This window comes from Prinia subflava, chromosome 5, assembly GCF_021018805.1.
Source record: "Prinia subflava isolate CZ2003 ecotype Zambia chromosome 5, Cam_Psub_1.2, whole genome shotgun sequence".
Classification (NCBI taxonomy): domain Eukaryota; kingdom Metazoa; phylum Chordata; class Aves; order Passeriformes; family Cisticolidae; genus Prinia; species Prinia subflava.
Window position 1 is genome coordinate 57,007,116 of NC_086251.1, and position 26,347 is coordinate 57,033,462.

At 38.0% G+C, this 26,347-nt stretch overlaps 1 protein-coding gene across 4 annotated transcripts in view; it reads left to right on the forward strand.

Moving 5' to 3' along the window:
• Positions 1-26,347, forward strand: part of PPP2R5E (protein phosphatase 2 regulatory subunit B'epsilon) — a 70,387-nt gene that overhangs the window by 15,236 nt on the left and 28,804 nt on the right. For 2 of the 4 annotated variants that reach the window (XM_063399540.1, XM_063399539.1), the window contains exon 3: positions 25,168-25,364. In XM_063399540.1, the coding sequence (XP_063255610.1) occupies positions 25,168-25,364 (197 nt within the window). Of the gene's footprint in view, positions 1-6,692; positions 6,948-7,845; positions 7,984-25,167; positions 25,365-26,347 lie in introns of those variants that run through there. The other 2 variants (XM_063399541.1, XM_063399543.1) reach the window with 2 other exon arrangements.

A 26,347-nucleotide genomic window follows, 5' to 3' on the forward strand; every position in this document is an offset into this window, starting at 1 on the left:
CCTGGACAGACACTCCCTCCCTCTTTTTTTTTTTTTTTTTTTTCTTTTCTTTTTCTCATGCTGCATTTTTATTTAATGCAGTTTTTCTGCATTGTTGTTTCCCAGGTTTCTTGCCCATATTGAATATGTATATTTAGGATTATATATTTTTTTTTCCCAGATGTGTTAGCTGGTGTTTTTCCAAACTGAATTTCACATTATTTTCTGCCTTTGTAAGGAATTTGCTTAGGTTCCTTTTATTATTTCTGACTTTACTGCTACTCAAAGTTCTTTATTTAATATCCTCAGAAGATGTTATCTATATGCTATTTTAATCATTATATCATTAAGGAAGTTATTAATGTCTGGACTAAATTGATTCTTACATCTCACTGGCATTTCTTTCCAGTTGGATACTTGGAGATTTTTATGCTTTTATTTCTAGACTTTTTGGCAGCACTGAGTGTGTCAGCCTCTTCTATCCAAAAAAATTGGACTCTGTTTTAAACGTAGGACTTTCAGGGAAAACTGAAGTGTGATTCATGCTGGAATAGAGTAAACTTTGTAAATCCAATCACAATTGAAATTGAAGATGTGTTGTCATCATTACATATGTATCTTCACACAAAGTTCAATATGCTGTCTTTTGTACTTCCATTTGTACAGTAGTAGTTCTTAAATGATAAATTATTAAGTAAATATTTTCCTAGTGGAATGTGCTTTCTATTTTTATATATCATCTTGAGAACAGAATGTGATTCCTTTCTGTAGGGTCAGCTATTTGAAATACTTGCCTGTGTTTGTTCTAACTGCATAATCTATAATCCTCAATATGTCTTTAATCCACTTTATCTCCTGCAGAACTAAATCTTTGGAATTGGAGAGAAAATAGTGTGAAAGATGGTATCTAAAGTTATAAAGTTTGGGAAGATTAAATTTACTTCTGAGGTCAGATTGATAGATCTTGGCAAATAACAGATAAAAGAAATGACTAGTAAAAAAATTAAACACTTCTCATATTTTCATGCCTATGGAATTAACAAAAATAAATAGCAAGGAGGTTTTGTAGTATTTCATCTCTAGAAATAAGATAAAATTAAAGATGAAATTTCCTACTTGGCTAATCTTAGACATCTCCTACAGTGTTAAGCAAAAAGAATTGATTTATTTTCTGTTTTATTGTTCTTGTGTGAAGTTGAATTGAACTTCAAAATGTTTACCTTTGTGTGCATGACTAAGGCAGAAACTGGAGTGCACATGTTTTAGCACTGACTACTTGCGAGTGAGTGGATGCACTAAAATGAGCAAATTTAACCTTGGGTTCAAGTAGGGGGTGTGTGCATCCACACACTTGTCTTGAAGTCTGTCCTGGGAGAAATGAGCATGTCCTGGGATTGTTTAGGGTGGCTTTAGCACTTTGGGGTGCTGGTTTTGCTGAAGATTGCACAAAGGGCTTCTGTGGGATTGCTTCCTTAAAGTAATGGAAGGAGAAAAACTCCTGAAAAAAATCTTTTTTTAAATGAAACAAGTTGTCAAAGGTCAGGTGTGTGTGTTTGTCTAATAAAGGTATTAGGTACTGTTTGTTAGGGGATGATGGATTTGTCATTTCACCTAGTGATAAATAATCTGATTTTATAAGGTGTTTGGGGAATGAGGATAATAATCATGTCAAACGGCAGGCTTGCATAGCTCAGTCTTTTGTTATTGAAACCACACTGCATAGCAGGCGTGGGTTCAAAATCCACAAGTATTTCTATTTTTTGTTTTGTTTTAAGTAGTTGATGTTGAACAGAAATATTCCTGGTTTCATATTTTAGAAGAAACAAGATGATGAGCAATGTTAAGTAAATCTGGCTCATGAGTCCTAATGTTTGTTCTTACAACAACATGCATAACACTGAAAAAACCCACATGCATCTAATACTAAACAGAAAAAAAAAGTTGGTGTGGAATTTCAGTATACTGTATTTCTAAAATTTAGGAGAATCCTGTGAGGAGATGTAAATTGCAGGGAATGTTATTTACACGAGTAGAGATTTCCTTTGTAGAAGAAAAAGCTACTATGTAAAACATTGTTTGGTACAGGCCCTTAGAAATGATTCCATCTGATCCATTCCCTGGATGGGAACTGCCTGACAGAGCAGTGAGTGATTCTGAGCACTGAAATGTCTCTTTTGCCACCTGCAGTTGCCACTGTGATGCCATCCATATGGCTGCAGGGAGGGAGGGCCTGCATTTGGTTTTTTCCAGTGAGGAAGTAAGTGGGATTTCACTTTTTCTCTTCCTTTCAGACAACAAGAAGTTTTTCTCCCAGCTTCACTGCTTAAATTCATATTGTGCTCTCTGTGCTGCCATACCATTTTCAGTAAAAGAGCAGTTGCATGGAGACAAAGAGGCTGCTGATTTAAGTCTCAATAGAGAAGTCTGTTAGGCTTCAACTGTGGGAGGATGCTAAATGTAGCTCAGAGGTTGGCAGATGCTACCTGGACCAAAACTACTTGAAAATATTAAGAAGCTGTTTAGTAGGTTTGCCTAAAAAAAGAGACATTTAACGACTGGAAGAATTAGTGGGACAAATATGACAGAGGACTTGCAGTTTAAAAAGGTACTTACTGTCTGGATGTGATCTGCTGTTTGTGTTGAATTTAAAAAAAAAAGAGTTCAGCTACAAATATTTTGCTAATCTTGATGGGAGGGCAAAAGAAATCCAACCCCAAGCCCTACTTTCTCTTCCCACCTGTCTTACATTTTTTTTTTAAATTATGTCAGTTTATGCAACATTTTGAACTTCATTTTTAACAGGAGCAATACTGTTTCTGATCATGGTTATGTAAGTGAAGCTGAAAGCTGTGGAGTGTTGTTTTCTGAAGTTTTCAGAAAGCTCAGTGTTTTATTAACGTTTTGCTAAGCTGTAACACAATGAAAATTTACCTGAAGGGTTTATTTTGTGCTGCAGCCTTTGGGAGCACCATAAGAAGACCATAAGCATCATCAGTGAGGTGGTAGGACTGGGCCTGGCTTTCTGCTGGGTGTGTGTAGAGCTTCATGCATGATCCAAGAGGGAAGGTTTTCTTCACAAGCCTCCTCTGCAGGTTGGATAGTCCTGGCAGCTGCCCTGGTTTCTCACCTTGTTGCTGAGGCAGAGTTTAAAGACTCTTTAACCACTTCATTTCTGGCCTGTGAGATGCTGTGTGGGACACATGAAATGAAGTGTCCCAGCATCTTTTTTGTTATTTTCTCTTTTAAGGATGGAGAGGGGAGATAGAAGTAGTGTGAAGGTGTTGTGCAGCTGGAGTAAACATAGAGAAAGGCCCAAGGAATCTATTGCTCAGGACCAGGGGAGCTGATTTAACAGGGAGGATGAACTTTTAATTTCTAGTTGGGGTTCCTTTTATGATGAGAGGATCTCTGTGCCAGACTATTAAATAGTTAACTTCAAGGGAGATAGTTTTACTTCTGAAGCAGAGGTTTGCACAAAGTGTGAGTAACAAAGCATTTCCAGTAGAGCACGTTTGATACTTAATGTGCAAAATGTCAAAAGAGGTGATTAATGTTTTGTACTTTTGGAATAGGTTTGATTTTGTGTGCCTGAAGCTTCTAGCAGGTGCTATAGAAACCAGGGAAAAATATTATCTTTTCAGCATGTCTCAAAGTTCACGTTGAGCCAAAAAATAATATTCAAATGAATGACAATCTCTTGTTTGAATCTAAATCAAAAATGGAGTTTTCCATGGCTACTTACTCTGGAAATGATCGTTTCATTGTAGACAAATTTAACTAAAACCTAGGAGACTGTCAAAATTATATGAAAGAAAAAAGATACTATTCCGTTTTAAAGTGAGGCAAAGAAATGACAAGAGATTTTTCATAGAGTCTCTGTTGATCTATCTTGTCTGCTTTTGAGAGAAAGAAGTTTTCAGTTTTCATAAATATATTATTTGTTGTTTGATTACTTTTTGTTTTTACTACTGTACTATACAGTAATGTGGCTAAAATTGCTGTATACAGATTCTTGAGTTTCAAGGGTGTTTTTCAGAGTTTATAAAAATATATTTCTGAAAGAATGCGTGTTTACCCACATGAAATGGTGCTTAGGACTCCCCTGCTGGTCCCTTGCTGTTTGTCAGGGGTGGCATTTGTGCCCTAGGTCAGCTTTTTGCCTTGTCTTTGAACTCAGCCCAAAATTGGCTGAGTTCTGAGACAGCAGAAGATTACTGTGTGTAACAGCTACATTGGTTTATGATAATTAAGAATGACCAGGCATAAATGCATGTGCTATTAACCAGGGTGTATGTGTGTCATCCTCAGGGAGCAGATGAGGGTGATTTGTTTCCTCTGAGGTGTGACAGAGGCATCGCTGTTAGATCTGGCTGGGTTTTGGTAAGATCAACATGAGGATGCATCATGGCCAAACTTGCAGGAGCTGTAGGAGGATAAGAAAGATGTAGACCCATTAAATAATGGAAAACCTTATGCAATACAATTTAAAAAAATAATTTTGAGTAGTTATTAAAAGGCTCGTGGGCAGATATGGTCACAGTGTCTTTTGGGGAGGAAATACAGGTTAAATAGAAGAACTGATGCTGTCAGCTAAAGCAGGAGCCATGTGGTTTTAATAGTGAGGAAAAGTCTGTGGTGGAAAGAGCTGTTTAAATGGATGATAAATTCTCTGTGAGCTTCCTAAAAGTCACGGCTCTTGATTTGGGAAGTTATGTTGTAATTGAGCATGTTACCAGATTAATTTGTGGAGGCTTACTTCTGTAGGATAGCTTAGCGACTGTTTTCATTTAGGTTAAACTACCTGCTTTGGTAGCCTCTTCCATCTTGCAGTTTCCTAAATCTACAGCTCTAAGACCCCAGCTTTTCCCACTTTTGAAGCTGTGAAAGTTGTTGGAAAGGCAGGAAGGAATTTGGGAAGAAAAGTGAGGCTTTCATGAGTTAGACTAGTGGGACGTTTGCTTGGAGGTGTTAGCCTCTGTTGTTTCCTCTGCTCTTTGTATCTTGGGTTGGGAACTGCTCACTTGCTCTTTTTGCTGCTCAGCCACACGAGGTGGTGATTCTGTAAATTCTGTAAATTCCATTCTGTAAATCACCACACGAGGTGATGATTTACAGAATGGATGATGACTCAAAATGCAAGTGAACTTGGTGGGAACTAGTCCTGAATATCACACAGAGCTAAGTAAACATCCAGAAAAATCAGGATGTCTCCAGTTGGGCATTTAGAATTAATGGATGCTTTTAATCTGACTCTTTTTATTTCTCAGCGTTCTTTTACACTGGTATCTTGTGAGTAATACACCATAAAAATGACAGTCTTTAAAAAGAATTATTATTGTCAGGTTTGAGGAAAAACAAGATTAAAATTACATACGACATTATGCTAACTCTTTAAGATTCACTGCTTTTATTACAGCTAAGTAACTGAAAGATTGCTCTAATTTTATTTTAATAGAAACAAATCTGATTGAATTATTTCTGTTTTTCTTTTCAAAAATGAGACAATCACAGACATTTTAAAAAGTCTTGATTAGAGGTGATGAAGTGCCTAGTGAAATTCAAGTATCCAGACTGGAGCTTCATTGGTTCATTTTGTGCATGAAGTCTTTTGCTTTTCAACCAGATTCTATTTTTTTAGGAATACAATTTTAAAATTAATTATTCGTTGCTTTAATATAATGCAGTAATTCCTGATTTTATTATGCAAAATTAATAAATTTTTTTTCTTGAGAGTAGTGTGCTCTTAGGGTTGTAAAAATGAACTGAAATCCATAGTTCATTTTGTTGTTTCACCAGATCTTTTTCCTTTCCTTAGCACATTTTAGCAAGCCTCACCAGGTTAAAGAAAGGCCACAGAGTTAAAATAATTTTAAACTGGGATCCTGCTTAAGCTCTTCTATTTTCTCACTTCCTGACTGAGCACAGCTATCTTTGCCTGCCCGTTCTCCCCTCTTTTGTTTACAGGGCTGATACCACATGCATTGAAGATGCTCATTGTCAGCTGAAAGGAGTTCAGTAGCAAATGCCTTGTCTTAGGGAATATTGAACACATCCCTACACTGTGAAGTGATCTTTCATGGCATCAAAAAATTCATCTGTGTGGGCTTTCAGTGTTTATTCTGTGCTAATTTGGTTGTGTAGCATCCAGCAAGTTATTGTCATATGCTACATATTCATACATCCAAAAAAAAAAACAAAAAAGGAAAGCAAAATAAGGTTAAATAAGGTTTCCTGGATGTTTCATTATTTTATATGAACTCCTTAAAATTTGCTTTTTATTCATTTTTTAATAAGTTTGGAAACATGAAACAGTGTGCTGGTAAATCTGAAATGTATGGAGATTTGATATATATTTATCTATTCTTAAAAATATGAAATGTTGTATCAGTGAATTGCTGTTCAATATATCTTGTTGAAAAATGGTTATACACTTGTTTCTTGACAATAAAGGCTTGTAATTCGAGACTGCCTTTTTAAGAGTTTCCTCCAACGCTGTCTCAAGGTGGAGTTTGTAATAGGAAGCAATTTGTAAACTGCTGAAATACAGCTCAGTGTTGAAGCAACCAAAGAGTAAAATTGCTCAAAAGAAATAGTCGCTTTTATTTTGAAAGCGAGTCAGAGTGGAGGAGCTGGCTTTGTGCACAGCTGCTATTGGCTGCACAAACCCCTCGTTTCTAGATAGGAACATCAATAATATAACTCATGCCTTGTCGTATTTTGCTGCTTAATCATCTCGTGTGGCACACCCCCGGTCATGTTCTACGTGGCCATAATTCAGTCAAGAAAACTCACTGGTATTACAGCGCAGCAATCAGCGAGGCTGGGATTATGCAGATGATGAAAGGACCGGCCGTGTTTATCCAGGAAAACTGGAGTGGAGCTGGAGGCAGGAGGAGCTCGGAGCCGCCTCCTGTGCCGGGCCATGGCCGTGGCTCCCCGGTCACGGCTGCCCTGAGGATCCGGGCTGGGTAAGCACAAACCTGCAAGAGTCTGCCACCAAAAACTCCAGCTCTTCCAAATCCTTCCAAAATGTTCTCTTCCCTGTGCTGTTACTGCTGTCAGGAGTGGTATTTCAAGGAGGCTGATGATATTTTGTTGGGAAATAGTTGATTACATCAATGTAGTTTGGAAAGATAAAGAGGGGCTCTAGCGTGAATTCCAACTCAGCAGTATTGTTTTAATTTCTTCCTACTTTTTTTTTAACAACTACAGTTTTAAAATCTAAACCTAGCATTTCCTCAGAGACCAGAACTGAGCCCTTTGAATTGCTTGTAATTTGAAGTGTTGCTATATTATTCTGCATACTTCTGAAAAAAATGTGGAGTAGAAAACAAATGTTTTTCTTGATCCTGAAGGTGCTTTAGTTGAGGGACACCGTAAAGGATAAAATGATGAGGGACACTGTAAAGGATAAAATGATGAGGGAATAAAGGGAAGTATCTAAAACAAATCAAAGGAGAAGCTAAATTTGATTGGGTTTTGTTTAGTTAGGGTTTTTTTGGTTGTTTTTTTTTTTCCTTTGTTTTGTTTTTAAAAATCAAGAAGCCCTTTCCCTCTTTTGGTTTTTAAATAGTTTGATCTTTAAATAGTGTAGGTTCTTCCAAGAGACCCATGATTTTTGGTGAAGCGGCTTCCATGCTCTTCTCAATGCATGAATAAGAAATAATAGAATGGGTGGGGAGGAAGTTGATTGTAATTTGACTTAAAAGCATGAACGTTTTGACCTCAGCGATTGGCAGTTTGAAAAGAATGATTTGCTGTGCTGTTTGTCTGAGTTGGATTGCTTAGTGTTAATCACCAACCAGTTATGAACATAATTCACTTGTCAGACAAGTGAATTAGACTATAGGCTAGTGCTGGACTTCTAAACTTACCTTCAGTAAACACTCAGGTTAAAAGGAGGGTTGTTATTTGGAGTGCTGTATTGATGGAAATTTCACATTCATCTTGGAGAAATACTCATCTTGTGGATGTAATGAAGGTAACGCTCTTCAAGCTGGACAGGTCTGTAAAAATAAGAACATTTTTATTATAGTTTCTATATAGTTAAAAGGTGTGTTTTCTGAAATATAGTTTTGAGTGACTAATTGTGACATTTTCCTGCATAAACAAAGGATAAGGTGTTAGGGTTTCCTTTTTGGTGGGATGTTATTTGCATTTTCTAGTGGTTTGTGTTTTAGGCTGTAAGTTTCAAGTAGGATTTTTTTGGTTTGATTTATAACTTGACTGCTTTAGCAGCTGATACCATTTAAGAATATTTTGTCTATCCATGCTGTAGCAAAGAGTGGAGTCAGAGGAAAGCTGATCTTTATATTTTTTTTTTTAATGATATTTTTGTTTCTGGTTTTTAGACCTTTGAAACAGTGGGTAGAAATCAAATCAACATACAACCTGATCCTATCTGTGGAGTTCTCCTAGGCTTGAGAGGCCCAAAATCTGAAGAAGTGTAGGATCAGTCCCCACATTGTAAGAGTTTTCCTTGTGTTTCAGAGTTAGGACCAGTTTTTGTGATGCTCAGAAATAATTCTCATTTGATTATATTAGAGCTTTGCCTGATTAAGGATTGCTGTATTAGGTTCAGTACTTGAAAGGTGAAGGAAGATGAGTTTAATGTTTGGGTTACTCTGGCTGGTGTGTTTTGTGGTAACATTTTAATAAAGCAAGGGCTGATCATTGTGTTGAAGGATGTTACAAGAGGGACTGTATTTGTATTCTAATCCAAAAGAGAGATTTTCAGTTTATTTTTTGCCCATCTTTTTGCTGAAGTTGAGACAAGCTTTGAAGTTATCATTGAAAATGCCAGGGCCTGAGTAGGTTCTCCTCCAGTTGGAGGTACAGAATTATGCTCAGAATAAAGGTAAAATTTACTTAAAAAAACTAACTAGAATTAGAATTTTCAAAGTTTTTACGTGAAAGCTGTAAATCCAGAAGTTTTTGTACCAGCAATGCGTTCTTAAATATTTTTCATAGGAATGAAATACTGTGTTTCAGTTTGGTTTAAGAAAGGACATCAGCATTGCTTATTAGGCATAATAAAGCAGCTTAGTTTCAAAATACCAGACCAGGGGAATTTCATACACCTGCTGTGTGTTCTGCCCCGTGGACATTAGGAAAACATTTTGAGTTTCAAGTACTGTAAATCAGACATTTACTGTGGTTACAGGGTGGTTTTTGGGTTTTTTTGCCCCCCCCAAACTTTTTCAAGTAGTTCTAAATTTCTTCCTACAGATTTCAATGAGTTCATTATTTACGATGAGAAAACAAACTTCCTGGTTGTTGTCATTGGTTGGTTATTTTTTGTTTGCTTGAAGAGCTCAGGAAGCCCAAAACCAGAAAATAACCAATGCTTGTTATCTTAGACCTGCCCAAAATTTCAAGGTTAATGGCAGCTCGGTGCCAAGGGAATGGTGGGATGATCAGGGAAGGGGGAAAAGCCAGGGCAGGTTGTTGCTGTCACAGGATCAGGAAGCAGAGAGGAACTGGCCAGACCTGTTGGAGAAGAGGAGCTGTATCAGTGCAGGGCAGGGACTGCAGCTCCCCGAGACCGGGGCAGGTTGGGTCGAGCACAGAGGAGCAGAGGGAGCTCTACCCCAGCCCATTTATTCTGCAAGCTGCTGGCAAACTGCAGGGTCTGAGCGTGCTGGGAGAGCTCAGCCACTTTTCCCTCAGCCTTTTAAAGTCTGAGCACTTTGTAACATTGGAAACAGAAGAAAATTCACGGCTTATGTGATGGGCTGTTTCTTGGAGATGGTGAGGATGTGGAGAAATGATAATAAAATTTTATTGCCGAAGAAATAAAGTTCTGTACAACAATACAGTACTGTGTAATAATACAATTTTGTTTGCCTTACCATGACTTTAATCAAAATGCCTGTGCATGAACTGACATCTGTCTACCAACTGGTTGACTTCTGGAATAGTTTGATTTTTTTTCTCAGATATTTGAGCTATTGAAGGGAGGGCCAAGAGTAAATACTTACCCCATGAGTGCCTTGAAGTGGTGCTGGTGCCTCAAGGAAGGATTATCTCAGAGTGGGAATAGTAGTGCCCAAAGCAGAAGAACCTGTTGTTTTCCTCTTCGTTACACAAGCAGCCTTTTTAATTTCCTCTGCCTTGCTGAATCCTGATTGTAACCTTGCATTAGGCCAAGGCAGCCTGGGTGCCCAGGTAAGGTAAGGCTGTGTGCACTGAGAGAGGATGTCTGCCTCAGAGGCTGGATGAGAGGAGTCTCCTGTAAAATGATGAAAAAATCATCAGGCCTTTGCCTGGGCAAAAGCTACCTGGGTATGCCTGAACCATTTCTTGGAGAGTTAGATTATGTAACTAGGAGTGACCGTGTCTGTCCCATCACAGTTGTGTCCACAGCTAGAAACTCCCACACGTTTTTTCCAGCATTTTGGGTGAACAACCATAAAGTCTGGGAGTTGGAGGAGTGAGAGGGATGCTCTCGAGCTGGGTCCTCAGGCCCAGGTTGCCCAATGCTCTTTGATGGGCTCTGTGTGTCCTGTGGGCTCTTGTTCCCTCTCTGCTCACTCCTTGCTCTCTCCAGGCACTGGGTGTCCCTCCCAGTGCTGTGTCATGGGAAATGGGCATTCCTCACTGGTTTTGAGGTACCTGCACGTGTTTGAGCCCAAGGAGATGTGCACAGCTGTTCTGTAACTCCAGTCCCCAGTCAGGGCCAGGGCTGGACACAGCCATTAGAACTGTTCCTTTAAAAAGAGGAATAACCACAGCCAAACCACTCGAATGTGAGAGTGGGAAGGAGGGATGTGCCAGCTAACGGTGGTGGTTTGCTGGGCAAGGATTTTGCAGTCTGTTGTATGTGTTCTTTCTTTGTAGCAGAATCACATTTAAAGCAGATCCTTTTAGCCTTCATTTCAAGTGAAAAGAAGTTCCTTTCTCAGCAAAACAAACTATCATAGAAGCATTCAGTTTCTCATTTGCAGAATAAATGATTTTAAGTTCTCTCGAGTCCAGCATGGAAAAAGTACTCCATCGTTTTACTGGAGGCTGTGTTCTCCAAAACATCCCTTTTTAAAATGGCTGTTTCTTAATGATCCACAGCTGAAGGTCCTTCCCTTTACTCTTGGCAGCCTGAGCTGTCTTCATAAGGTGGAACAGGATCTCTCTTTCATCCTACAAAATAGTATCAATCCTGCTAGTATTGCACTGAATCCAGAATTTCTAATCTGTCAAAACTCTGCTTTTAGTTACTACAGATGATATTCAGGAAATCAGAGAGTTGCATTCATGTTGTCAGAAACATGTGATGTGTTTGTCTGTGGTAACATCAGAATTTCTAGAAGGGATTAGTTATATAAATACTAAACAATTGTGGTCTTTATTAGTAAAAATGAATCAAGTTCTCTTAATAAAATGGTAATTTTCTAATTATGTACTATATTTCTAAAGTAATGGCTTTTAAATACCAAGCATTTAAATTTGGCTTTTTAGTAGAATAATGAAGTATTACAAAGGCTGTCAAATAATTTAGGATGAATTTAGATCATTTAGTTATTTGTTTTTCCCAGTGTTAGGCAGTAAAAGCTGCCTAACTAGTCTGTCTTTCTCATGATCTGTTTTTCCTGTTTGTACCAATTTGGTTGATAACTACACAGAAGCAGAACAGTGGGGAGGAAATTTCCAAGATGTTTCAACTTTTCATTAGCAAAGTGCTTGAGAAACAAGGGGAGTTCACTGAGATGTCTGGAACATCATTTTGTAGCTGTGTAGCAAGCTGGGCTGTGTCACATACGTAAGAAAGAAGTCCACGTGGAAAAGCACCCTCCTCAGATGAGTTGCTTTTATGTGTGTATTGTCTTTGCTTGTTTCAGTCTTCAAAAAATTTTAATTTACGTGGGTTTTCTGTCATTTCTTTTGAGTAATCCTTGCAACTTTACAGGTTGGTGTAGGTAATATGTGAGGAAAAAAACCCTGGTGTATAGGCAGAGTAAAGCTGATCTTTGTGCTGCAGTTATCTCTTGTTTATATGGTACTTTCTTAAGGATTTAGACCTTCAAATGTCTTGTGCAGGAAGTATTATTAATAATAATAAAAAAAAAAGTGTGTAAGTGACATTGCTGTAAAATCTTGGAAGGTAAATTCTGGTTAATTTGTGTTAAACCCTGGAACAAATTTACTGGCAGCTTCCTTGTCGGAATGAATGTGAGGCATAGAGATTCCTCAGTGCAGCAGCTCACAAAGAGTTACTCAGCCAGGTTACTTTTCCAGTTGTGACTAAGGGGCCAATTAGCAGCATCCGGATGAGACACAGCGCCTAGGTAAAAATAGATGGCATTTGGAGAAGCTGGGGGCTGGCTTGGAGGAGGTCTTCAGCTGTAGACTGAGAGAAACAAGAAAAAGAGGCACCCTTCAGAAAGGAGTGTTACAGGAGCAGGGCAGGACTGGGAGAAATTCCATGAACGGGCAAAGGTAGGAGTAGCCCAGAGGAATGGCAAGAAGCAATAGCAAATTAAACCCTCAAACCAACAGGCCTCTGCTGCCAAAGGAATTCCTGAGCTGGGCTCTTACTCCCATTGCACAAGAGCATAAGGCTGGCATTGATATGAAAATGAAACAAGCTGTAGCATCCTCTGAAAATGACAGGAACCAGAGGTGTGGGTGTACAGCTCGCTAGATTGTTAGCTCTTATGCTCAGGATTGATACATTAATGCCTCTGTCAGAGGCAGGAGTAAGTCACACACGAGTGATGCTTCAGTTGATTTGCTGAAGGCAATTAGTTGACTACTGCTGGCATCTCTGAGACTAAATAATTGAGTTCCATGTGAGGTACAGGGTGGAGAACTGGATGGGCTGGGATTTTGCTTTCTAGCCTTAACAGTTACAACTTAGTCCTGGGACCACAACAGCTTCAGTGGTCCTTCTCTGTTGTTTTCATGGGATACTGGAGCTGCTGGATTAGTTAAAAACTCTTTTGTTGCCCACTGACCTACTTTGGCTGCATGTTAGCTATTGGATTGGGAAAGGGCCATCTGTATATGTGCCTGCTGCTGCAGCAGTGTAAAGAGTGTAAAGAGAACCTAGGATGCTGTCTGCCTTCTCTTGATAAACCTCAGCCCAGTGGAGGCAGTTATTTAAAATACTCAATTTTATTGTCAATAGCCCACTTCACTCAGCATTTAATAATGTATTGGTAAATTTGATACTTCATGGAAGAATGAGAAGGCATGAGGGATGCACCTGAAGTCCCATCTTTAAATACAAAGGATCTGTGTAAGTTAAAGGCTTCTTACCTAGTGGTCTAGTGGTGAGCTGGCTGCTTTCTGAAAAGCGTGGGCAAGCCAGGGAAGGTGTGATCTGTGCATTCCTTTGGACAGATACAAAGCATGTTTGCTGCTCAGTACCTGCCAAGGCTCTATAAAAATGCTTTCAGAATGCTGTGCTAATTCACCATTTAGATCACCTCACTTTCAGAGTTACGTGTATTTGTATAAACCTGCAGAGCACACACTTTTCCTGCTGAGTTTTTCTCCATTAATTTTTTGTGGAATATGTATCAGATGTGATTGCTCTTCCTTTTTTTTTTTTTTTTCTTTTTTTTTCTTTTTGTTTTTTCATTAGTAAGCAATGAGCTTTCTGCCAATTAGAGCAAAGGTGTAATCACAGTTATAATGAACCAGAGTAACACTCCTTGACTTCAGTTTGGCCAGGGTGCCACCTTCAAGATGAAGTTTGTGACCACAGCACAGCTGGGGATAAATATTGCTGGAAATCTAATTTCAGTTTATCATCTTCAACAGAGAAGCAGCTTAACTAATGAGTAGCTTGGAAGAGGTAGAGAGGGTAGCAGTTGATGATGAAGGGTATTGTTTGGTAACCACAAAGGAAATGTTTTAATTATATTTAATGCCTAAACTGTTATGTCTGGTTAATATTTGTAACAGTCTAAGTTAAGAAGGCTTTGCACAGTGACTCAAAGCCCAGCAGAGCTATACCTAATACAGAACTTTTACTTTGTTATGGGTCAAATATTTATTTTTAACTACAATATGCTGTTAGAGACTACGAGTGTTAGTGCAGAGGATCTAAGTAACTTCTACAGAAATTCAGGTGCCAAGGCCCAGTGATCATCAGATATACTTGTCTGTCCTGCAGCATTTCTGAGGGATAAAACCCCCTATGATGGATTTGCACATAAGCAGTTAGATAATCACCCTAAAACCCCCTGCATTATTTTCTTCAGTGTTTTTGAAGAGGTCAGAGGTAAAGGTCTTCTGAAAAAAAAGTCCATGTACATCATGCTAGTGTGAGGTTATTACAGCGTTTATTCTTTAGACAATTACAAATGTTCTGAAATTAGGTCTTTGCTCTCTAGAACCATGTTAGGGATATAAAATGCCTACCTCATTTAGGGTTCAAGAAGCAAAATAAAAAGTTCCTGTTCAAAAGAGAGAAAAGTGGCCTTATATTCTATGTCAATCAATTTTGCAAGTTTTAGCAAAAGTACCTGGTTTAGGTATAAAAGAGCAATAGACTCTAAAGATGGATAATTACTAGTAAATGAGTTTCTCATTTACATTGCTTTGAAACTGAGCTGAGCCATTCTGTGATGGACAAGATCCTATTTCTAAAGGAATAGCTGTTATTTTTACACAGACATATGTAACGATAATACATAATAACATAAAATACCCAGCATAGCACATATTAACTTGACAGGTTATAGACGAGTATTATATAAATGTCGTGTTTTTCCCTTCTATTGCTGAGTTGTTCCAGATCCTGAATAATCTGAAGATCAAAAAGTTGCTGTAGAAGTGGTACAGAATGGCAATGTGTTTCTGTGCACCAGGGAATGTGAGAGAGCTCTACAGCAATCGCAAAAGCAAAATAAAGTAGATCTATATATTTATTTTCTGTCATTTAGACATATGTACTGGGCTTGGCAGTATGAAAGAGGGTGTTCCCTTTACTGAGAGCCTGGCTGATTTGAGTTAGTGTCACAGGGAGTTGGATAACAGAGTGTGAGGCTCAGGAGTGTCTGAGGATGGCTGTGGAGCACTGAGCACTTTGCAGGGAGTGCTCTGGGGGCCGGGGCGGGCGTGTGGTTCCCTCTTGCCTTTCTGACAGGGACCCACAGGGATTGTCTGTGGTGCACAGCCCTCATGTAACGCCTTCTGAACAATGCTTGGGAGCTTCTGAGCTGGCCAGGAGCTGTAATCCCAGATCAGGACGTACCTTCAGGTTTTCCTGTGTTTTCTGTGGCTGGGATGGAGCAGGGGTTATGTTCCTGTGCTCAGGAAATGCAGTGCCTGGTGTTCCCTAGGGACCTGCTGCTGCAGGTGGAGCATCCCCTGCAACCCCAGCTTGCTTTTGGCATAACATTGACTCCAGCTTGAGGTGTTGATTCTCATCTTGGACATCTCAGTGGGCTGAAATTAGAATTTAAAAAACTGAATAATGAAGGCCAAACCCCATGATTTTGTTGTTGTGTCATGCTGTAGCTTATACAGGAAAGAGGAGATAAGAATAACAATATATAAAAATTTGAGCTTTCACTGTGTCCATTTGAGGACTCAGGAGTGAATTCCCAGCTTGTTTCTGCATCTTTTGTCCTAACTTTGGGGTATGTTTACTAAATACTGGGGTTTTTTCTTACACCAACATAGCATCTTGTGCAACATGTGCAGTTCCATAAAATCCTTACTCCATTACAGACATTGTCCCCTCTGTGGAGGGAGTGAGAGAGCAAACACTTGGATTGTGTAGCAGGTTACTGGGAAATGCTGGGAGACTATTGTGGTAAATTAGCATCAAGTAGAACATGTTGCTCACTAAATTTATACTGCCAAATGAGAAGGGAATGGAAATCATGTTTTCAGGGTTCAATTAAACTCTTCTCAATGTATAAACAGGGTTATAGAAATGTATATTTTATATGTATGTATATTACATAAGCTAATAAATGTGAATATTTTAAAATATAAGCCTGAGCTCTTAGACAGAATAGCTCTCACATAATTATTTGTTTCACTCTAGTATTCCTGTGACTTCTGGGATAAATTAGTGGGTCAGTATCAAGCAAAGTAGCAATTCTGGCACTTGCTCTGAGCGTGTTTGGATAAGAGTTATGAGCTGGTTTTCCTGTGCTCTTGGTTCAAGCATTTTTGCAAGTGTCTGGGCATTTCTGTATAAATTTCATAGAACAGCTCTGTAGTTGAAACAAAATGAATATTGCATATTTTATTTGCACAGATGGCAGTTTCAGAGCACTTACTAAGCAAGATACATTTTTTGCGTTCTTACAGGAAGCATGTACAGATATATAATTTTATCATTATTTCATTATGTACGTAATGCACTGAAAAAATGAATTGCAATGCAAATCCTGGACTGCCTTGAGACTGCATTTAGGGTGGAAGGTAACTGTAAGATTGCTGTGACGTGTTTGTGTTTTTATATTTAATGATCATCACAGAGCTCAGGGCTCTCATGTCATGCAGAAAAAAAATGTGATCTGGTAAGAATCTTACCAAAAGAAAGACAATAATCCTCTTAAGGATTCTTCTGTCTTAGGTCAGGAGGCCATCATGGGGTTTTTGCAAAGGTGTTTCTTAGTGTCCTGTAAGTTGTAAACATTTTAAATTTTTTTGCCATCTAAGAAATCTGGAAACAATGTCCTGTTCATTATAATTGGTGAGTCTTGCCATAATATTGCCCTTAATTTACAGTGAAAAAAAAAGTTGTACATGTTGTAGCAAGATAAATCTGAAGTTGCAATGTAATTCATTATTCTCTCTAAAATTAACAGAGAACAGGTATAAGAGATTTGAGCATAGCATGACCAAGTTGAAATAACGAGCTGAGACTTGCTGTCTCTATTGATGTTTTGGGTTCCAGTGCTCTACTAAGAACTTAGGAATGGATGGAGGATGGCAGGGTCCTAGAGACCAGCTAGGCAATTAAAAATACACTAAAAAGCACTTTCAAGAACTGTTAGAGATTTTAAAGGAAAGGGAGACAGCAGTAGGGTGATTTCCATGGAGCATTTAAGTTGCCATTGTGCAGATTTGCTCTGTGTTGGGTGTTTGTTGTTCCTGCCTCTGGTCTTTGGGATGTGATTTAGGGTAGAGGAGCTGAGCAAGTAGGTAAACTCATTTTTGCATTTGCTCTACCTGAGCTTTTGCTATTCAAATGTCTACAGAAAAACCTGACTTTAATTCTGGTGTGTAGCTCCCCCTGGTAAGGGCTGAAAGGAGCTGGTGGAGGGCTGTGCACTTTGCTCTGCACTGAGCAAAGGTGTAAGGGGTAACACTTAGGGACTAATCCTGAAGCCTCACAGAATTCAGCTACAGGGATTTCCCATGTAGAGTCAATCTTGTAACCAAGCATGATACTAAAATTCAGGAGATCTTCTGAGTTTGTGGATATTTTGATTTTTACACTGAGAATGTTCTAACAGCTCTGAGTTGCTAAGCATGAGCCGACTGGACTGTGTTTTACTTGTCGTTAAGGTTTGAGTTTTCTTTATACATCTGGTGAAATTAAAATGTTAGTGTCAGAAAAAACCCAGCAGCAATAAACCATCCAAGAAACAAACAAAAAACCAAATGGAAATATGCATATATTTATATACATGTAAAATTTAGAAAACAGTGGGGATTTTTTTGTGGTGGTTTTTTTTTGGGCTTTTTGGGGGATTTTTCCCCCCTTTTACTAAAGAACATTTACAATCCCACAATCCATTGCTTTTTTTTTCCCCTTGCCCTTCTTGGAGAAGAGTTTGAAAAGTAATAATTGTTATAACTTCTTTACTGCCTCAGATCCGTGTTTTCAAGTGGCAGGACAGACATAGGAGGCAGCTCTCTCTGGTGACTGTTCAGAAACTCATCAACTTGGGCTGAGTGAAGGGTAGCTTGTACTTTGAAAGTGCAATTCAGTAAAACCTACTTAAAACAACTGGCATGAGCTTTCTGGGCCAGTATAAAAGAAACTTGAGTCAGTCCAAGAAACTGGCTGCAGTAACTCTCAGTGTTTCAGCAAAGTATTTTTGTCTTCTTTTGGGACTTTATGTCCTGTGTTCAATTTGGGGAATTGAAATAATATTTATGTGTATTATTGCCAGCCTTCTTGCTTCCCTGAGTAAAAAAAGAAATCACTAATAATTGTTTTTGAAACATTAGTAAAAGCTGGGTAGGAGAGAGCAAAAGCAACCTACAAAACCTTTGATCAGCCTGGGGCTGAAATATAAGTGTCAATTTGATGTCTAGGCAAACTCACCCTAAGTAATGTAATTGGATATATTAAAGATGTCAGAGTGTCAAGAACCTCCAGATATGTGGCTACTTAATCAAATCTAGCCCCTAATCTCTAACTCCTTCATTCTTGTTTTCCTTAAAGACTTCAAGCTACTACTTTTCTTCCTTTTAAAATATTCTGCTTTCATTGTGTACATATTCTCCAAACATTTTCCTCTATTTTACAAGTTGCCTGGTCTACTTCTTTCTCTCTATCCTTTTAATAATTCATGTTGTTTCCCTGCCTTCTTTAACTTCCTTCCTTCTGTCTACCCTCCTCATAATATTTACAGCCTCTTTGCCATTATTCCATCTCTGCTGAAATTTTTTTATACACTCACCTACTTGCTCTTTTTCCATCAGTTTTGCTCTGAAATCTTGTAATTTGAATCCTTTTCCTTACCTTCTCTTTTACCTTCTTTGACCTGGATCATTTTTGCCTTGAATGGACTTGCAGCTGGAATAAGTAAACTTTGACTTTCTTGGGGTTATTTCATTAAACTCATCCCAGTTCTTGAAGAATTAATGGGGAAATGTTGAAAATGTTGTCAGTTTACCTAAACATGAAGGTATTGCTGCTTGTTTGTGAAGAGACAGGGTTCTGCTGAGTGGTGATTATCAGTCCAAGCATCAGGGATGCTATATAGGCCAAATATCTCGTGAGTCTCTATTTTTGTGGGACAGCAGTTGGTGTACCAAAATACCCTGGCAGTCTTGTCTTTCATTAATTGCTCAGGAATTCTCACTATCCACCATGTATTTCCTTGATTACATATCATTATCTGAGATGTTTGATGTAACTGTTTCATAACAGGTTCCTCATGTAGGTCAGTGATGAGTGAGAGCACCCAGACTTGTAAAACCTAAGGGCCCTTGGAGTCTCTCTGCTCACCTGAGGGTGAACATCATCATTGCCAATTTGCACAAATACAGACCTTTTGCAGTGACTATTCATGGATTAATGTTTTGTTATGGCTCATAAATAACTTTGACAACCAAGCTTGTGGTCTTTGTTCACTTCCAAGTTGAAAGATGTTCACAGCACAGAGATCACTGGTGAGAATGAGCAAGTGCTGGTCACAGGTTAACAAACTGTAGCCCAAAGGAGCCTTTTCCTTGAAATTTTGACTGCTGTGGCTCTGGATTGAGCTGTATGAAAATGAAGAGACTCTTAAATTCTTGCCTGCACCATGCGTGCTGTGGAAATAGGCAAAAGGTTCAACTGAAACTTTCATAAAGTGTATGATTTTTAAAAATATGGTTTAATAAATTCTTCTTATTGTCAATTTGTAGCCCTTCATCCATTGTATTATTCTATTCAGGGGCTGAAACTTGAGGTACCACATATGTGAGTAAATGCAGGATTTTGGTTAATGTATCTACATTACAAAATCTGGGCAGTTTGTATGACTACAAATGCAGCTATTTAGGAGTACCTGTGTTGTTTGTAGTGCTGCCCCATCTGCACTCAAATGATATGTTAGATCTACACTGAGTTCAGAATACCCACCCCAGTAAATGATGCTTATTGAAAATTTGTGAAGTGATTGGGGGGTGTTCTAAGCAGTGGATCCAGGATCCCTGTGGAACAACCCAGGAAACTCCCACTTGGTGAGAATTTGCTCAGTTTGAGTAGGGGCAAATTTATGACCAGGGAAATAATTCTCAATTTTGTGACAGATTATCTGAATAGGCATTGTTTATCAGGAAATTGGTGGTGTATGTCCTGTGTTGCATTCCTAATCATGCAGTTTGAACGTGCTGGAAATGGTATGGTAATGTTGTGCTTTTTCTTTCTGAGTGTTTTCACTCAGGAAAGTCAGCTTGAGTTTGTCCCACTGTATTTATTGCTGTGTGAATAATTGTACTGGTTAGATTTTACATATTTGGAACACAGTGCCTAACTGCTGCCGTGCCTGTATAATTATTAAGTCTAGAGAATGGGTTGGGAAAACAGCTTTGAGAAAAGCACCTCTTATAAATGACTGATTACTGACTTGGCAAAGCATTCATAATATTGACAGCCAGTTAGGAAAATTAAATCAATGCAATCAAGATAGTGATTATTTTTCTCAAGAAGTATTTATGTAAGAAAAAGAGGGCAAACATTTGTACTTCTTGGAATGTACACCAACGTTCTGCTGTGAAAAGTGACCTATAGAAACGTGGTTGTTCTGTATTTTAGGACTGTAAGTTAGGGAAAGCTCTGAGCTGGGTGTCGCTAGACCTTCTCTTGAAGTCAGCTTCTCAAAGAAAACCAAAAGGCTTTCAAATTCAAATTTGCCAGTTTTATTGGAATGAAAACTAGAAAGGTAACTTCTTCCAAAATAACATTTTTATGGTGATTTGTGTGTTAGCTGTAGCAGTGTTTTATTCACCTGTGCCCTCTTTGTGCAGCTAGGTCCTTGATGCAGTACTTGATTATATTTAATGTGATTTGGTGAATGGCAGCAAAGGAGGAGGGGTTTGGAAGATTTTTTTTTTATCACAAGTAGATTTTACTTAACTAGAAAAAGAATTGTGCTCATTTTACTTAGTAACTGGAAGATATGAAAATTGAAGAAAAGTTGAGGAATTATTTTGCTATTATGTCGAAAGGGAAAGTTGAAATTTTGCAACTTAATTGAAAGAGGAAACAATCTCAGAGGTGGAGTGAATGCAGAGATCTCAGATGTTGACACATTATAAGGAAGTTCTTAAAATTAATGTGAATAAAAATGTTACTACTAGCTTCTCTTCCCCATTTTGGACTTACTTTGGTTTTAGTATGTGTTTTTGTTTTTTGTGTTTAATGTGGTGTTTGCTTTTACTATAATACAAGAAGATGATGCTAATTCTCTATGCAAATGTCACCTTCAAGCTAATGAATACCAGTAATGTGTATACTGGAAGCAATAGTTATTCTGAGAACATTTTGATTTTAATGATTCATAAATGTTCTGATAGTGCATATGTGGGTGAAGGGTAGCATGTGTGAGCATACTTTAGTTCTGCTTAATATTTCATACATAATCTGTGTATTTTGTCTGGTTTTATTCTGATTTTGGGCCCTGTGTCTGCAATCCCATGGCTTTTCCTTACAGTTGCCAGGCTGCTTTGAGCAGCTCAATCCCTCCCTACATCTTCACTTCCTCAGCATTGGATCTTTCATTGCAAAACTGCTGGCAGGAGTGGATCAGGGAACTGATCCAGGTCCTCCCCCTCCCTGCTTGTTCACTTACAGGGAGAGGAGAGCCAGAGCTCACTTCCCTGGATGCAGTTTCTCTTGTGCATAGTTTGTTGCCTGTAATCCAAAATGAGTTACTTGTAAATTACTTTAATTAAAACATGAATGTAGTATAAATGTTAATGTGGTTTTTATTGATGTTAGAGACTTGCAATAAAAGTGTGCTATCAGATTTTTGTGTCTTTAGTTGATAAAAAGATGCAGAAGGCAGAGAGTGATGAGAAGGGATGGGCTGGTTGGATTAGGATTATTTTGGGAAAAGGCTATTAAGAGAGAAACAGAATTGTTTTAGCCATTTTAGAATTACTATTTCAGCCCTTGCAGTAAAAAGTGTGGGTCCATGTCTAAAAAAAAATATATAGCACTTTCTGTCATTTTTTCTGATAACTTTATAAAAACTTGACTTCAAAGCTCTGATTCTGTCTTGATAATCAGCATTCAGATGTACTAGTATGTGCTTTCACTGAGCCGATTTCCTTTGAATCTGTGAATGCTTGCTGTATTTCAAAAGCTCTGTACAGTTTTAAATGGCTAAAGAGAAAACTGACAAGCCTGAAAATTAAATTGTAGCAAAGACCTGAAAATGAGGAGAGTTCTCACAGTCATCCAGATTGCTTTAAATTTCAGTTACCTTGCTTTAAATTTCAGTTTTAATAAATGCATACTCCTCTGTGCCTTTGACATAAATCACACATGCCATTTAATAGTGTCACTTAGATTTTATTTTATAGGCTATTAAAGTATTACGTGTATTTACACAGATTTATTAGAGCAGTTGCTCAATTTTCTGTTCTTTAATGTGAAAGTAGATACAATGGTAATATTGCAGGTTATTAAATTTTGGGACCTAAATGTTTGGCTGTGTGTTAGCATGGGTGTAAAATTCATAGCAAGCTCTGAGTATCTACTGAGAAGAAAAGGGTTTGCAGACTTTTATCAGCCAGCTGTGAACATCTGTAAGGAGCTGTGTGTTTCATTCCAAGCTGCTGCACGAAGGAATTCAGGAGTTCTGCTGTGGGGTCTGTAGGTATGTGCCCCAAACACCAGAAAAAGAACCCCCACCCCAAAATCTCAAACCAACTAATGCCATGGTCTGTGTGGGAAGGATGGGAACATAGAATACTGATTTTATTTATTTGTACCACTCTTTTCTTGTCTTAGGACCCCCTAATTTTTCAAGTATATTTACTCTCATATAGTTCCTCAGTTTCCAAGTACAACAAACCTCTGGCATTAGATGTTACCCTGTTCCCAAGGCACCCCAAATTCCCAGGAACATAGAGAAAAATCAGAGTGAAACTTCTTAGAGGTGTATTCTCTAGTGGCAGTGGCAATTTGCTTAATAAAGAAAAGCAGATGTGACCAGAACAATTGGTTTGTGGGGTTTTATTCTGTGGGGCTTTGAGGTTTTTTTGTTGTTTGTTTGTAGGTTTTTGATTGGCTGTGGGTTGTGTTTTCTTAGCTTCCCCTATGGTTCCTACAGCCTGTTGACGTAGTCAGATTGGCATGAATTTCATGAAGGGTTTTAGAGTGGTTTTTCTTGAGAAGAATGTAATTATATTTTTTGTTTTGTTCCCACACCTCCAGATACTTAACTGGATAAAGAAAAAGAAAACAAACTTTTATGACTTATTTTAATGCTTTAGTAATTTTAAATTTTTTATTTAATACGAACCCTGCTGAAAATGGGTGTAATCTTGAGTCATATATGAGTCTGGTTTTAACTTGTGCTAAATTGTATCCTAATGGATTCCCACTTGATTTCAGCTTGTTTTTCTTTAGCTATGATGTCCTTGTTGGTCAAAGCAAACATGTAAAAGTCATGTAGACGAGTGCAACCAAAGCCCCATCATGGTCATGTAACAATGTAGAGATTATATTGATACCTTTTAAATATTTTCAAGGTCTGTGGCAGATTATAGTTGTAATAAAGAAGAAAGGGTGTAAGCTTTAAAAATAAAGCCTTTGAAAAGTAACCAATTGCACTTTTTCTTTTTTTTTTTCAGCCTGTATATAAGGCTGACTTTGGAAGACATTTTTCATCATTTCACTGTTGCCTGCCTGTTAATAACAGTGAATTCTGAACTGCATTCATCTCTCTATTATTTGAAGGCAGGTAGTCAAGAGAGCAGCCCAGAGCTCTGCTTCCCCAGGCCCTTTCTGTCCAGTGGGGCTGTAACCTTGGAAAGAAATGATCTTTTTTGATGCAGGTGAAGGCTAATGAGTTTCTGTGTCTCCTTGGCTCTGCTCAGGTTTCAGCTCTGCCTCCTCTGAGGTGTTTGAGTGTGTGAGAGTGACCTGGCCAGCAGAGTGGCTTTAGGGTGCCTGGTTTGGGGACCTTCAGTATTCCAGAGGTGTTTGTGGAGGATTTTTCCCCCATGTAGATTCCCTGTTGAATCCTGTCACTGCTTCAGTGCTGTAAACAGGAGCAGGTTGAACAAACTGTTGCATCTTTATTTATACTGCAATCCATGTTCTTTTTAGTGTTTAAGCACTGGTTTTAATTAAATTGGAGCCCTGTGTTTAAGCAAAACAGATTCGTGGTACTTAAGCCTTAAAACTACTTAAAACTACCACACAATTACTAAAACCTCCCAGCATTTGCCAAGTATTCTTTACTATGATTTATTCTTGTGTCAGCAGTGAGAAGTTCCATCTTAGATTGGCCTTTTAGAAGTCCAGGTTTTAAGAAATAAACATAAATTCTTTACTATTAAAGCTTTTTTTAAGTGAGATCAGGAAAGTCAACCAATGGATTTTGGTGCTGAGGCAGGCACTGGTGCCTTAAATAAAACCAGGTAGCTCAAAGGAAGTGAAGTGCTGCCTTGTCTGAGGACAGACCTTCAGAGTAAAAATGTGGATTTCATTTCTGCAACTTTCTGCTATTGCTATGCTTGTGTGTACATGAACATTGGATAAATGAAGCTGTCTCTGTATTCTTTTGATGCACTTGGAAAAGCAACCAACAACTAAGAAGTTGACATTCCTTTTATTATTGTATTAAGTCTTTGTATTTGCTGAGAATTAAAAAAACAGAGTAAAAGTAGTGAATTCTGTTTACTTTATTGGTCAAGCACATATTATTTTTTGGGAAAACCTTCCTATTGATGCATGCTATGTGTTCATAGTACAGCAAAAAATCCTCCCTGTATTTCAGTGAAATTGATTTTGCTATGGGAAGTATCAAGTGAGGGTAATGATTGAAACTCAAAACTTGTTGTGGAATTATGGTCTTGCTGTGTATTCATATATATGTATTCATACATATTCATACAGAGTTGTAAATGACGCAGTGTTTTTAGAAATACAAATTAATCAGGCTTGATGTGTTTGACAGTTCTTTCATCCTTCTTTGGAGTTTAGGTTAACGATGGTAAATACCAGCCTCCAGTCAAAGTAGTTGTTTCTTATAAAATATAAGTTTTGAATGTTGGTGTATTTCCATTCTCTACTTCAGCCTGGACTTTCTTGGTGAACTTTATTTTCCTAATAGCAGTTGATGATTAAACTCCTTCTACAATACGTTCAAGATCTCAAACACACAATAGTAATACAGTGCTGTAAGTGGTTCATTTGTTAATCTGAGCTCTGTTTTACAAGAATTGTATGAATGCTGCTTTCCTTTGAAATTGATCTTCAAAAAGAAATCCTGTTTTGTATAATAAGATGCCAGACTCACAAAGATTTCCTTTCTTGTTTCATAGACGTTCCATCTTCAGAGCAGCCTGAACTGTTCCTAAAGAAACTTCAACAGTGCTGTGTCATTTTTGACTTCATGGACACGCTTTCAGACCTTAAAATGAAAGAATACAAGCGCTCCACTCTTAATGAACTGGTGGACTACATTACAATAAGCAGAGGCTGTTTGACAGAGCAGACTTACCCTGAAGTAGTTAGAATGGTGAGTTCTTTCTTTCTCATGGTCTCTTTTTAAATCCACTTGCAATTCCAGTTACGCACTGTGGGCGAAATGGAACCTTGGAGTAGGTGGATTAAATGATGCCTTTGGCTTGTATTTGCTAATAGACATTGCTTGGAGATAATTCTCCAAAGACAAAAATATTAATTTTTATATATTTTTAATGAAAGTCAAGTAGATTATGGTTATTATAGTGTCACAAATGTATGAAAGGAAACCTGGATTGTTTCCTGATGGAGAAAGCCAGCAGCCATAAAAATTAGAGTCCCTCATGTTTCCTCTAATCTACCTTCCCTCTCCTCCCAGTATAAATAATAGAATAATTTTTTCAAGTTTCTTATCTTTCTTTGAACTTTCTCCAAGCTCTTCAGTGTCTGCTTTAGGCAGAGATAGCTTCAAGTATGCATGGATAATAATTTTAAAATAATAAATGCTAAAAATGCTGTATAGGATTGTTATGAAAATGTCCTGGTCGGGTTGTGTGGATTCATTGCAGTGCTGTTAGAATGAGCAAGATTGCTCAACTATAAAGCCATACCTTGTATATATAAATTGTTAAGTAATTGTGTTTTCACTGTAAAAATGGAAACAGTACCAGATGCTGCATGGTGAAGAATGTTCATTGCAACTGGCAAAATCAATCACTGCTTTACAGTGTTTGTTCTGTGCTACTGTGCAGAACCCCTATAACCTGTTGTCTAAATGAGAAAGCAATTAATTTAATATAGATTTGGTGATGTCAGTTTCCTAATGGTACTCTGTGATTGTGGAATCCTCTGGCTACATGCTGTAAAAAGAAAAACATACATTCTTTTTGCATTGCGTTGTGTATGCTCCTCACTTCTTTTCTGACACACAGATACATGCTGTGTTGCTTGTCTGTAGTACTTAAAAATAGCTGTAAATTCTGACAGAACCATCAAGCAGTTAATCGTGAATTTAAAAGAGACAGAATTAAGGGTATA